Below are 12,127 nucleotides of genomic sequence, written 5' to 3'. Positions count from 1 at the left end.
TTATTTTACTGTTTTCCACTTACCACAAAAACTATATAAAACCGATCAAACTGTTTATTTTTACATTTTCTACTAACAACTAACATGGAACGTATCACGTTAAAAACATACGTTTCATCAACCACCTTTTACTGGATTTGGCAAAAGAAGCGAAGGACAAATGCATGCATGTATATAACGGAACGCTCGCAAACTCTAGCAGTGCTCCCGTGACCGAGTGGTTAGCGTCATAACTAACATGCCGGGTGTTCGGGTTCGATTCCCGGTCTGGTCGGGGGAATTTTTCGTCAAAAGTAATTTCCTCCGACTTGCACTGTGATCACGCGTTTTCTAGAGCTTGCCACTCAGAATGCATTCAAGGCGTGTTATTTGGCATAGAAATCTCAACTAAGTACTAACAAAAATGACGCAAGTAATACTACGTTGAGACGGCGAAGTTCCTCTAGGAACGTTCGTGTCATTGAAGAAGAAGAAGAAGATGAAGAAATTCTATAAAATAATATTTTTGCGGTGCTTTTGCGCCAACTACACGGGCGAGTAGTACCATAGTAGCAAAAAATGTCGAAGATGGTGACATCTGGTAGCAATATTTTTCTTCTTTTGAATTATAGAGACTTTACGTTCACTCGTCTCTAGCCCTGAGAAGGGCCCTTGCGAAGAAAACTAGTTCATACTCTTTCTCGACCTACCTTTAGAAAGACATTTTCATTGTCGCTCAGCACTCCTCAGCAAACGAGTCTGCTTTCGGCGGCACCAAGCGACGCCATGAGCAATATTCATTTAGGGAGGCAGATTAATCTCCCATCGAACTAGCAGGCCCGAAGGCAGTTTTGAATTGATAAAATTTAAATGTATTTATTTTTTGACGTAGGATTACGTCTTTCGGGAACATATTGGGGTACAAATTGAAAATCGAGAATCGAGCACATCGCGAAAATTGTCCAATTTCAAACGCTTATTGCTCAGTCATTTCATGATGGATTGATGAAATTTTTGCGTCAATCGATTTCGGCACTACATAACAATTTTTTATATTGAATAAAATAATATATATCATTAAACTAACTATCAAACAATTGAAAAATCTCAACCCCTATCCTAACGGAAATACCCACTTCTGATTGGTCGAAATTGACGACACATGCGGCGGTTCCCTAACAGAGACATCAAAAACAAGCTGCCTAGGGGAAATCGGCATTGCAAATACATGAAATTAGGGGGAACTTTTGCTCCCGCCGAGATGTGTTCCCAAACGGAGACATCAAAACCAAGCTGTCTGATGGAAATCGGCGAAGTCGGGGTCATTTTTATATTGCAAGTAAGAAGAGTGATACGAATAATTGTAGCAAATAAAATTTAAATTTGAAACTTTAATGTTGGTTGCTTCGTGAAACTCCATATCAATGTCCGATCGTGTATTGTGAAAAATTCAGCACAAGGGTAGGTGTAAAATTGTATACGATAGCCGTTGTGTTAACCGTTTCCCGTACAACATAGAGTATCACTACATATAGTACATATAGTATTAGGTATTGTTAGTCCAATTAAAATTCGCATTGGGTTGAATAAACAATCAGAAAGTAAAAATTATAAAAGAAAATTACCTTTCCCATTTCAAATATATTTTCCCTATATTAAAGTAACATGTTTTTACTGATAAGAAAAATTGATAATTGTGTTCGGTATTGATAATTATCTTATATCACATTGGTGATTTTTTTTTCTTTATTTCATCAATACATATCACAAGAGGCATCTCGTCTAGGATCATAGAGGGCAGTTCTCATCATATCTCGTTCCACTTCGGTATCCTTTATCTGATACGCACCATCCAACGACTGTTAATCATCCTTCTGTCATCATCACCCGTTAAACACTGGTGGAATGGACAAACAATACCCCTACAACCAAACAAAACGTTCCTTTTCAGGTCTACCTAATCATTATCAAAGAGTTTAACGATGTAATTATTCAAAATCAACAGATAACCTAACGGAATCCTACGTCAATTATGCGGTCGTGTCTCGGACACAACCCTCCTGTGACTTTTTTTTGCACTCCGAAAAGTGTTTTTCTAACACAAATTACAAAAGTGGGTACAAACACAACGCTTTGGCTCGGTTATTCAAGATTGCATTGAAGGATATGCCTTCATATCTTCTGTTCACTGAATTTTTACGCATTTGATGATTGGGCAAATGTTGATAACCATTTGCTGCGATAACGCCTATTGATTAAACAATATGCGTTCGACGTACATGTCAAAATCGAAACTGAGTGCTTGAAGTTCATCAAATCAAGCAAATTTGCGGTTCGAGAAATACGTACACCTAAGAAATACAAACTTCAGAGGGAAAACAACATAGAGGTAAAATAAAATAATCGTTTGATAATTTTTCCGTTCGCATATTTTGCCCTAGGCATCATACCAAACGTAAAAGGACTGTCATTAAATTTACTTGTAACGAAGAACATAATCTATCACATTGCATGAATTGACCTTACATGGCATTATACAATCTTTTTACTCAAGCCAAGCCAATTAGTGGACCTAAGTCTTTGCGAAGGAGCGTGGATCCAAAATTTGAAACGCGTTTTTCTCGAAACTAAGCTTTGCGAACTGGTGGGAGTTCTACCTCCAAAACGGTCCATCTGATTTTGACGAAATAGATTTTCCTAGATTCTCCACTAAATTTCCTGCATCGTACGTAGGATTTTTTTGATATTTTGAAAAATAAAAATTTAGTGAATGTTTTTGTCTCGATTGTTGAAGCTAAAATGCAATTTTTTTTCGTTAAAAGCAACATTTTGGAAAAATGAGTATAAGTATGGAATTGTTATTAACATAAAATTCAACTCTTGTTGGTTCGAAATTCTTGTTGAAATAAAGTCTATATGGATTGCATCACGGAAACACCAAGTCGAATGCGTAAATGGTTGCGAATATTCCTTCGCTCGGACACATCCACACGCAGACAATTTTTCACGACTGTTCCATGCGAAAGCTGAACAGAAACTGATGCGAGTAAAAGTACTCACGCCTTGCATGTGTCCGCTATAGTTTCCCAAACACCAATGCAAGCGAGCAAAAGAAATCACAGCTTGCGTGTATTTGCTATGACGGTTTCTCCAGGTGCCTAGATTTTGCGTCCGTGTTCGGGAACACATTGCGATCACCAATCATCATCAATGAGCTAGGTTGCTTTCAAAGCAATTTGTAAGCTACTGAAACGATTTTTTGGACCTATAAGTGACCATCTTATAACTCGTTGACATTTTATCTTTCGGATGAAGTGATTATTATACCACTCCATTCAGCCGGTTAAGAGGTATTAACGTTCAAATCCTAGCAGTCCAGCGTCACCATCTCGCTTTCGAAACTCTTACTTACGAAATTTACACCCCGGTACAGAAATGGAAGACGTAGTCCTACGTCAAAATTGCGAAACTCACATACTTTGTATGATGTTCATAGTCTACTACCCCAGTAACAACCTAGAACATAAAAAATTGTTTATGGTTTTTGTTTAAGTTGAACGACGAGAAATAGGAAGAAATAGCGTGACAGATGAGAGATGTGATTTATCAATCAAAGTTATCATGATATTCCATAGCCAGCTCATTGGAATTCTTTTCCCACAAGTCTATCTAATGTAGATTCGTTCACAGCATTTAAGAGAGGTTGTATAGAGCATTTTAATTAGGAGCTATTAGTAGTTGTTCAAATAGTTTGATTTTTTTGTTTTGTTTTTGTGCAGCGCTTATTCTATTTCAATTAAACAACGTAACATTAAAAGACAGAAGTCTTAAGTTACGAAATATAAATGTTTAATAACAATAATAATTATGATATGTCAACACTAATATAAAACAGTTCATTTTCATTTCATTCAAATCAATTTCCCAAAGCGTAATGGAAAACCCTCTACCAACGTTGACACTTCAACGCGATAGACGATAAAAATTCAGTAAACTTATCCCTCGATACCTATCCATTTACAAATATGTTTCATTTTCTTTCGTCATTCTTCATGCAATTTGTAGAATTCATCATCGCAGAACTTCTTTGTTTTCTCGTCAAAAAACTGTGTCCAATGAGTCGAAATTCTTTGTTTTATCCCATTTGTTTATTTATTTAGGCTCATTAGCATTTTATCGTGTACACGTCACATGTTATTCTCGAATCTATAAATAGTGCGTTACACAGTTGCCATATTAGGCCTAAGAGTATTCCTTATATACCATTGTATATGGTACATTACAGAATATTTTTCATATATTGTTGAATAAAGATATATATTTGTTTTTCAAAATATTCCTTAGTGTCCACGTGGATGTAATATATACCACCTCCCCTCTCACCGTGGACAAACGTGGACATTTTCGTAACAACGCCCCCCCCCCCTAAAGTTGTCCACGTGGTATGTGGACAGCCCTTAAGGAACAAAACTACAAATCTTAACGAAATTCTGAGAACCACTAAATCGGTTCGGCTAGAAATGGCTGTATTATCCTACGAATTTATTGAGTGATGTGTTACATCGGCATCCTCGGGATATCCATACTCTCTTGCTCTTTATTGCTTTCAAACTAGCTTTTGTTTATCTGTTTATGAAACATCAAAGCAATGAAAGTGACACATTATCATCGACTCGATTTTTACTATTCTCCTTTAATCAAACACATGAAAACAAGGCTCTTAATCTTAATGTGTGTGCGTTTTTTTTTTGTTTTGTGCCATTTCACTTGCAATGATCGAGCTTAAGTAGTAAAACCGTGGCTCAGACTTCGCCATTCCGTACAATCCGTTCGAGCGTCTCGGTTCAACAACTCGATGCAACAATCGACGACAATTCTCCGGGAGGCGTCCTTCTTAGCGAGAGAGCACTGTATACAAAACATCGCCGATTTTTTTTTGTTTGTTATCATCTCTGAGTGGAGCGGCCGCGGATCGGTTTTCCTCGCGGATTGTGTTGGAGTGTGAGAGAGTAAGAGAGGTGAATCTTGGCAAGTTGATGCTCGCTCTGGTGTTGTTTGGTGTCGCGGGAAACAAAACTCATTCGTGTTCTGTCTTCGGGACTCAGTCGAACTTAATAAGGCGCTGCTTTTAAATCTATATCAGTGTGGTATACCATTGGCTGCACAGTACCACCAATGGGCCTGAAGGAGTTAATTCTCTGATATATTTGTTGTCCGATAACCCGTTTTGTGTGTTCTGACCCCGAATCAATCGTCGGGTATGTGTATGGTGTGACCGTGTCGTAACCTGTGGTTTACGTTTTGTTGCTGATGGCAATATTGTTCTAATTTGCCATTTTCAATTGCTCTCCATTTTCCAGGTGGAAGCCAGTTTGTTAGTATTCGCCAATTCCGCGCTGTGATATGAATTGAGAAAGAAACGGATCGTAATCGAAGCAAAGTTGTCCAGTGTGTGTGCAATTAAAAAACTCATCGTGTGTACCGTATTTCCGCGTTCAACCCACCTTTTAAAACAACGAAAAATATGGCCTTGAGAGTGGTCGGTTTATTGATTCGCCAAGAGCTAGCTGGACTTGGCGGAAACCCGACAACGCGCATGATCAGCACCAGCACGGTACGATCCGCCCGTATTTTGAAAGACTCACCAAATGCGTACCTGAGCAAAAATTTACTGGATCGCTACCACAAACTGAAGTATGATCCCAAGTATGTGCAGGCCACATACGTGTGGATTGATGGAACTGGGGAAAATGTTCGCTTGAAGGATCGCGTTCTGGATTACGTTCCCAAGAAGCCAGAGGACTGCCCAAACTGGCAGTACGATGGTAGTTCAACCTATCAAGCCCTGGGAGGAAACTCCGACATGAAGTTAGTGCCGCGTGCTCTGTACAAAGATCCGTTCAAGCCAGGAGCAAATGATGTGATTGTTATGTGTGACACTTACCAACCAGATGGAAAGCCGACAGCGTCCAACAAACGGGCTGGAATGCAGGCTGCGTACGATAAATGTCTGGATTTGGAACCATGGTTTGGTATCGAGCAGGAGTACACAATGTTGGATATGGACGGAAGGCCATTGGGCTGGCCAACTGCTGGATTTCCTGGACCACAGGGACCATATTACTGCGCCGCTGGTGCACAGAACGTTGTTGGTCGTGACATTGCCGAAGCTCATGCCATCGCTTGTCTGTACGCAGGTGTGGACTTTGCCGGAACGAACGCCGAAGTCATGCCAGCTCAGTGGGAATTCCAAGTTGGACCAAATCTTGGCATGAAGTGTGCGGATGATATTTGGGTTGCACGATACATCTTGTGGCGTATTGCGGAAGATTACGGTGTTGTTGTGACCTTTGATCCGAAACCAATGGAAGGCAATTGGAACGGTGCTGGCGGTCACTGCAATTTCTCCACCAAACCAATGCGAGAAGAGAACGGCATCGAGGCTATCAAGGCTGCCATCGAGAAACTGTCCAAACAGCACGCCAAACACATCAAGGCGTACGATCCCCGCGGAGGAAAGGACAACGAGCGTCGGTTGGTGGGTCGTTTGGAAACTTCCTCGATCGATAAATTCAGCTGGGGTGTTGCAGACCGGGGCACAAGTGTGCGCATTCCACGTGGCGTTGCGGACGCGAACAAGGGCTACCTCGAGGACAGACGTCCCAGCTCTAACTGTGATCCCTACAGCGTTTGTGAAGCCATGCTCACCACCTGTTTACTTGAGTAATAAGCTGTCGTATTTACCACAAACCCCCCCCCCCCTGAACCGATGGTCCCACAAAAATTCAATATCCACTAACCAATCATAGGTCTTGTAAGAGAAAAAATTGTATTCGTTTGATAAAGTAACAAGCATTTGTATCATGGTGTCAAAGCTGAATCATTATTAACTAGGAAACATGAGCCGAGAATCGTGAACAGCATTTTTTTCATATACAAAAAAACTCGTGTAAATTATGATTCTTATTTTACAAGAAAATGTATTTACCCACAAATGAATGAAGTAATAATAGGCGGTACAACACAAAGCGGGACGAAAACAACCGAAACAAAAGAATTCTTAAGTTGAAACGGACAATACTTAAGCGTGTGTATGTATGCAAGGGTTTGCGCGCGCGAAACGAAAATGTTGATGGAGCTTTGTTTTTATTTTTCAGCGGATAAAGACGAAAGTGTATATTTTAAGCATTGTTGACTGATGATTTTCCCGTATGTTTTACACAAAAAACGCTATTAAAACATAATGATGAAAGGATGATTAAGAATGAAAAACGATTTGCCAAGTCATAGCTCATTTAATGTTATAAGAGTATAAAATATCGAATTGCCGCAAACTGGAATTCAGTCTATATGAAAGTGACACATATGAAAGAAACCAGATATCAATTTTTATGTACTATGAAATGTACTTTGTTACAAGTAGTTGTGTATGACAAAATGAAACAAAATAGAGTAAGACAAAAATAAACAATATTAAACCAAACGCTACGCGTTAACTCGATTTATTTTAAACTCACATTGCTCCTAGTAACAGTCTAAATATACGATGGGAGGAGGGCACACTAACCTCTTTCGCTTTACAGACTTGTGTTGTTTTGATCGGTGATTCGTACCCACCTCCAAATGTTTTTGTTTTTATATCTACGCATTACGAATGGTGTCCCTTGCTTTCCGAACGTGACTCTGCAACTTTAATTGCTACGGATCCAACATCATGAGATCATGACCACCACATCATTTGCTCTGTGTTATTTAGGTTTACAATTTTGGTATGAATCTGAATTGGGAACTTCAAGTTATAACATTTGAATGATTCCAGCTATTGACCATTTCTGGTAAATTGGCTTAAATGGGACATCTACGTAGGGGTAGTGGGGGCAAATTGGTCATGGGGGGCAAAGTGGTCACCTGTTTGTTTGATAGTATAACTATTGACTATTGACACCGTATTGATATTATTCACCTTATGCTTGAAGAATTTAATGACTTTTGAGTCACCCTGTACTTCAGTAGTACTGTCACATGTCAAAATATAAATAAAAACAGAAATTGCTCTTACGATGGCATCTAAGGAATTTCTCGTGAAATTTAGTTTATTCAATCTGATTTTTTGGACAAATCATCAGTTTGGACGACTGTTCACATATTCTAGGAGAGGTGAACAGATATTTTGTTCAATCTCAGCGATTAACTATCATAGAACTTACTTTGATGTTTGGGTGCAAAAGTGGTCATAGGTGCATAACGACTTACAATGTTCTGTTTACTAAAGCTATTATACCTCATCATATTCTGCTCTTGAAGAGTTTCCTTTGTGGCTTTTACCCTGGAAAATTATGCTACTCCAACTAAACCAAGCCTCATTTTGCGGAATGTTATGTGTTTCTTACAACGTTTTTTTATGCAAGAGAAAATTTAATTTGAGACTCTAGGTGAATAGACCAAGCTTATTTCATACATGTACCTACTATATCGAATATGATTTGAACAAGAGCCTGGCCGGGTAAGGGAGTAAAAAGTGCCCCCAAACCAAATCACCAGCTGTATGGCAAATATTGTTTAGGAAATATCAAAAAAGAAATTTTGGCGGTTTATTTGAACCCCTATGTGGTTTAACATAGGATCTATAATGAAAAACGTACTTTTTCGTTTATTTCACGCCATCTTCAAAAGCAAAAAACACTAAATGTGCATCTTACTACGCTGTATCAGGAAAAATTATCAAAAAAATTTACATCCAAAATTCAGTTACTAAAAAAATATTGAAATTTTGAAATTTAATTTTTTTTAGAGATTCAGTACTACTCTAATTCATATTAAAATGTGTCTCTACGGTTTTTCTAGATGTGTGATTTTTTTCAAATTTTTTTCAGTGTTGCGCGGTACAATTTTTTTTATTTCCAAAGGGTCTGGCTGGGTAAGGAAGTAAAAAGTCCCCACAAACCAAATCACCAGCAGTATGGAAAATATTGTATAGGGAACTAAATAAAATATTTTGGCAGTAGTACCATATATTTGAGTCCTTATATGGTACACCATAGGATCTATGGTGAAAATAGCACCTTTTCTTTTTTTTCACGCCATTCTTAGGGTAAATGATCTTGGTTTGTCCAGTCGAAAATATGATCATGGTTTGCCCACTTTTTTGAATGCTCTAATTCAGTGCTCCTGTGTCAAATAAGGCCTTCGTATGTTTCGAAACATATAAATGAAATTGCCTTTTACATGATTTATAGTAGTTTGATAGTATATTTTTACGAAATCACATGTTTTAAAGGATTATAGAATACACCTTCTATTTGTGTCAATGCGCCTCTCATTCGAGCTAACTTTTAATCGATCACCAGATGATTATTTGGCACGTATTCAGACTTTTTCTGGATTACAACACTTATAAATATTGTAAACATCATGCTTGCTCACCATTTTTATCGGATTTACATAGCTAAACCATTAAATTAACGCATTTTGATGAACTCAATTCTGATCATGAGTTGTCCAATTCAATAATGTTGTTTTGTCCACATGATTTCTATGGCAACCGCTTGGCGCGCTGCAGTTTGTTTATGTTTGTTTATGGTGTACTTCGCGCATAGCAAAAGTATGGTTTTTCTGTGTTGATTGTGTTGAGGTGAACACTTCTAAAATGCCCAAGAAAAGGCAATATTCTGAAGAAAGCCTAAATTAAGCCGATCAACATGAAAATGAGTATGTAGGGGTTTTAGGGCCCGGGAAGGTTTTCGTGATAGTTTGAGACCCCTCCCCCCTCTCTAAGGGGTGGCTGCCATACAAATGAAACACAATTTTCTACTTTACTCGGGAATTAATCAAGCAAATGAAACCAAATTTGGCATGTAGTGGTTTTAGGGTGCAATAAATATTTTTACGGTTGTTAGATACTACTCCCCCCTCTCTAAGGGGGGCCTGCCATACAAATGAAACACTATTTTCTACATTACTCGGGAATTAATCAAGTAAATGAAACGAAATTTGGCATGTAGTGGTTTTAGGGTGCAATAAATATTTTTACGGTTGTTAGATACTCTTCCCCCCTCTCTTAGGGGGGGGGCTGCCATACAAATGAAACACAAATTTCTGCATTACACGAGAATTAATCAAGCAAATGAAACCAAATTTGGCATGTAGTGGTTTTAGGGTGCAATAAATATTTTTACGGTTGTTAGATACTCCTTCCCCCTCTCTTAGGGGGGGCTGCCACACAAATGAAACACAATTTCCTACATTACCCGGGAATTAATCAAGCAAATGAAACGAAATTTGGCATGTAGTGGTTTTAGGGCGCAATAAATATTTTTACGTTGTTAGATACTACTCCCCCCTCTCTAAGGGGGGCCTGCCATACAAATGAAACACTATTTTCTACATTACTCGGGAATTAATCAAGTAAATGAAACGAAATTTGGCATGTAGTGGTTTTAGGGTGCAATAAATATTTTTACGGTTGTTAGATACTCTTCCCCCCTCTCTTAGGGGGGGGGGGCTGCCATACAAATGAAACACAAATTTCTGCATTACACGAGAATTAATCAAGCAAATGAAACCAAATTTGGCATGTAGTGGTTTTAGGGTGCAATAAATATTTTTACGGTTGTTAGATACTCCTTCCCCCTCTCTTAGGGGGGGCTGCCACACAAATGAAACACAATTTCCTACATTACCCGGGAATTAATCAAGCAAATGAAACCAAATTTGGCATGTAGTGGTTTTGGGGTGCAATAAATATTTTTACGGTTGTTAGATACTCCTTCCCCCTCTCTTAGGGGGGGCTGCCACACAAATGAAACACAATTTCCTACATTACCCGGGAATTAATCAAGCAAATGAAACGAAATTTGGCATGTAGTGGTTTTAGGGCGCAATAAATATTTTTACGGTTGTTAGATACTACTCCCCCCTCTCTAAGGGGGGCCTGCCATACAAATGAAACACTATTTTCTACATTACTCGGGAATTAATCAAGTAAATGAAACGAAATTTGGCATGTAGTGGTTTTAGGGTGCAATAAATATTTTTACGGTTGTTAGATACTCTTCCCCCCTCTCTTAGGGGGGGGGGGGGCTGCCATACAAATGAAACACAAATTTCTGCATTACACGAGAATTAATCAAGCAAATGAAACCAAATTTGGCATGTAGTGGTTTTAGGGTGCAATAAATATTTTTACGGTTGTTAGATACTCCTTCCCCCTCTCTTAGGGGCACACAAATGAAACACAATTTCCTACATTACCCGGGAATTAATCAAGCAAATGAAACGAAATTTGGCATGTAGTGGTTTTAGGGCGCAATAAATATTTTTACGGTTGTTAGATACTCCTCCCAACTCTTTTTGGGGGGGGGGGTCTGCCATACAAATGAAACACAAATTTCTGCATTACGCGAGAATTAATCAAGCAAATGAAACCAAATTAGGCATTTGGAGGTTTTAAGGTTCAATAAATGTTTCTCTGGTGGTTAGACTCTCCACCCCCTCTCTAAGCGAGTAACGAAGTTTGCCGGGTCAGCTAGTATACTTATATAGCTTCCATGATAGCATATATATATATCCTAAACAATATTTGCCATGCAGCTGGTGATTTGGTTAGGGGGCACTTTTCACTCTCTTACCCCGCCAGGCCCTTTGCCCCCATTAGGTGACGCCTTTACCTCCAAGCAAAAAAAAAGATTCATTTTTCATCTTTTTGCCTAATGATGAAAAATGTACTGTTTTAAATTTTTATAGTAAAACCCGAAAGCTATTTTGAACAACAATGAGTTGAACTATAATATTCTAAGAAAAACGGGAATTGTAGCGGTATGTGGACACTGGAAATATACATATTCCTTAGGGTGTCCACTATGCCCCCACTTTCCCTAAACTCCATCTGTTTCTATGTAGAACCATTTACAAATCAGAACTGTTTACGGTAGCAGTTGTTTTCACTAAACTAGCGCGTTTGCAGAACACAAAATGTGAAGGGGAACTTTGGGTAAGACGCGCCGTATCGGTAAAATGCCCCATCATGAAAAATCATGGAAAACGCTGTAATCGGCAGGATTTTTCAGCGCTTCTAACTTATTTTTTTCACTATAAATTCTATTAAACGCACAAAACACCACGTCTATCTTCATAAAATAATGATATTTTA

General features: G+C 38.6%; 1 protein-coding gene across 3 annotated transcripts; it reads left to right on the top strand.

Moving 5' to 3' along the window:
* Window positions 1-4,780: 4,780 nt before the first annotated feature.
* Window positions 4,781-7,462, top strand: LOC129778985 (glutamine synthetase 1, mitochondrial). Of its 3 annotated transcripts, none has more exons than XM_055786200.1 (2): window positions 4,781-4,988; window positions 5,340-7,462. In XM_055786200.1, the coding sequence occupies exon 2, from the start codon at window positions 5,504-5,506 to the stop codon at window positions 6,704-6,706; it is 1,203 nt and encodes a 400-aa protein (XP_055642175.1). In that variant the 5' UTR covers window positions 4,781-4,988; window positions 5,340-5,503; the 3' UTR covers window positions 6,707-7,462. The 3 variants fall into 3 exon arrangements, with proteins under 3 accessions (XP_055642175.1, XP_055642174.1, XP_055642173.1); XM_055786199.1 differs by having other exon boundaries at window positions 4,781-4,997; XM_055786198.1 differs by lacking the exon at window positions 4,781-4,988 and adding an exon at window positions 5,004-5,237.
* Window positions 7,463-12,127: the final 4,665 nt, after the last annotated feature.

Source organism: Toxorhynchites rutilus, chromosome 3 (genome assembly GCF_029784135.1).
Source record: "Toxorhynchites rutilus septentrionalis strain SRP chromosome 3, ASM2978413v1, whole genome shotgun sequence".
Lineage (NCBI taxonomy): Eukaryota > Metazoa > Arthropoda > Insecta > Diptera > Culicidae > Toxorhynchites > Toxorhynchites rutilus.
Note: the sequence above shows the minus strand (reverse complement) of the source record. Positions and strands in the feature narration are given on the sequence as shown.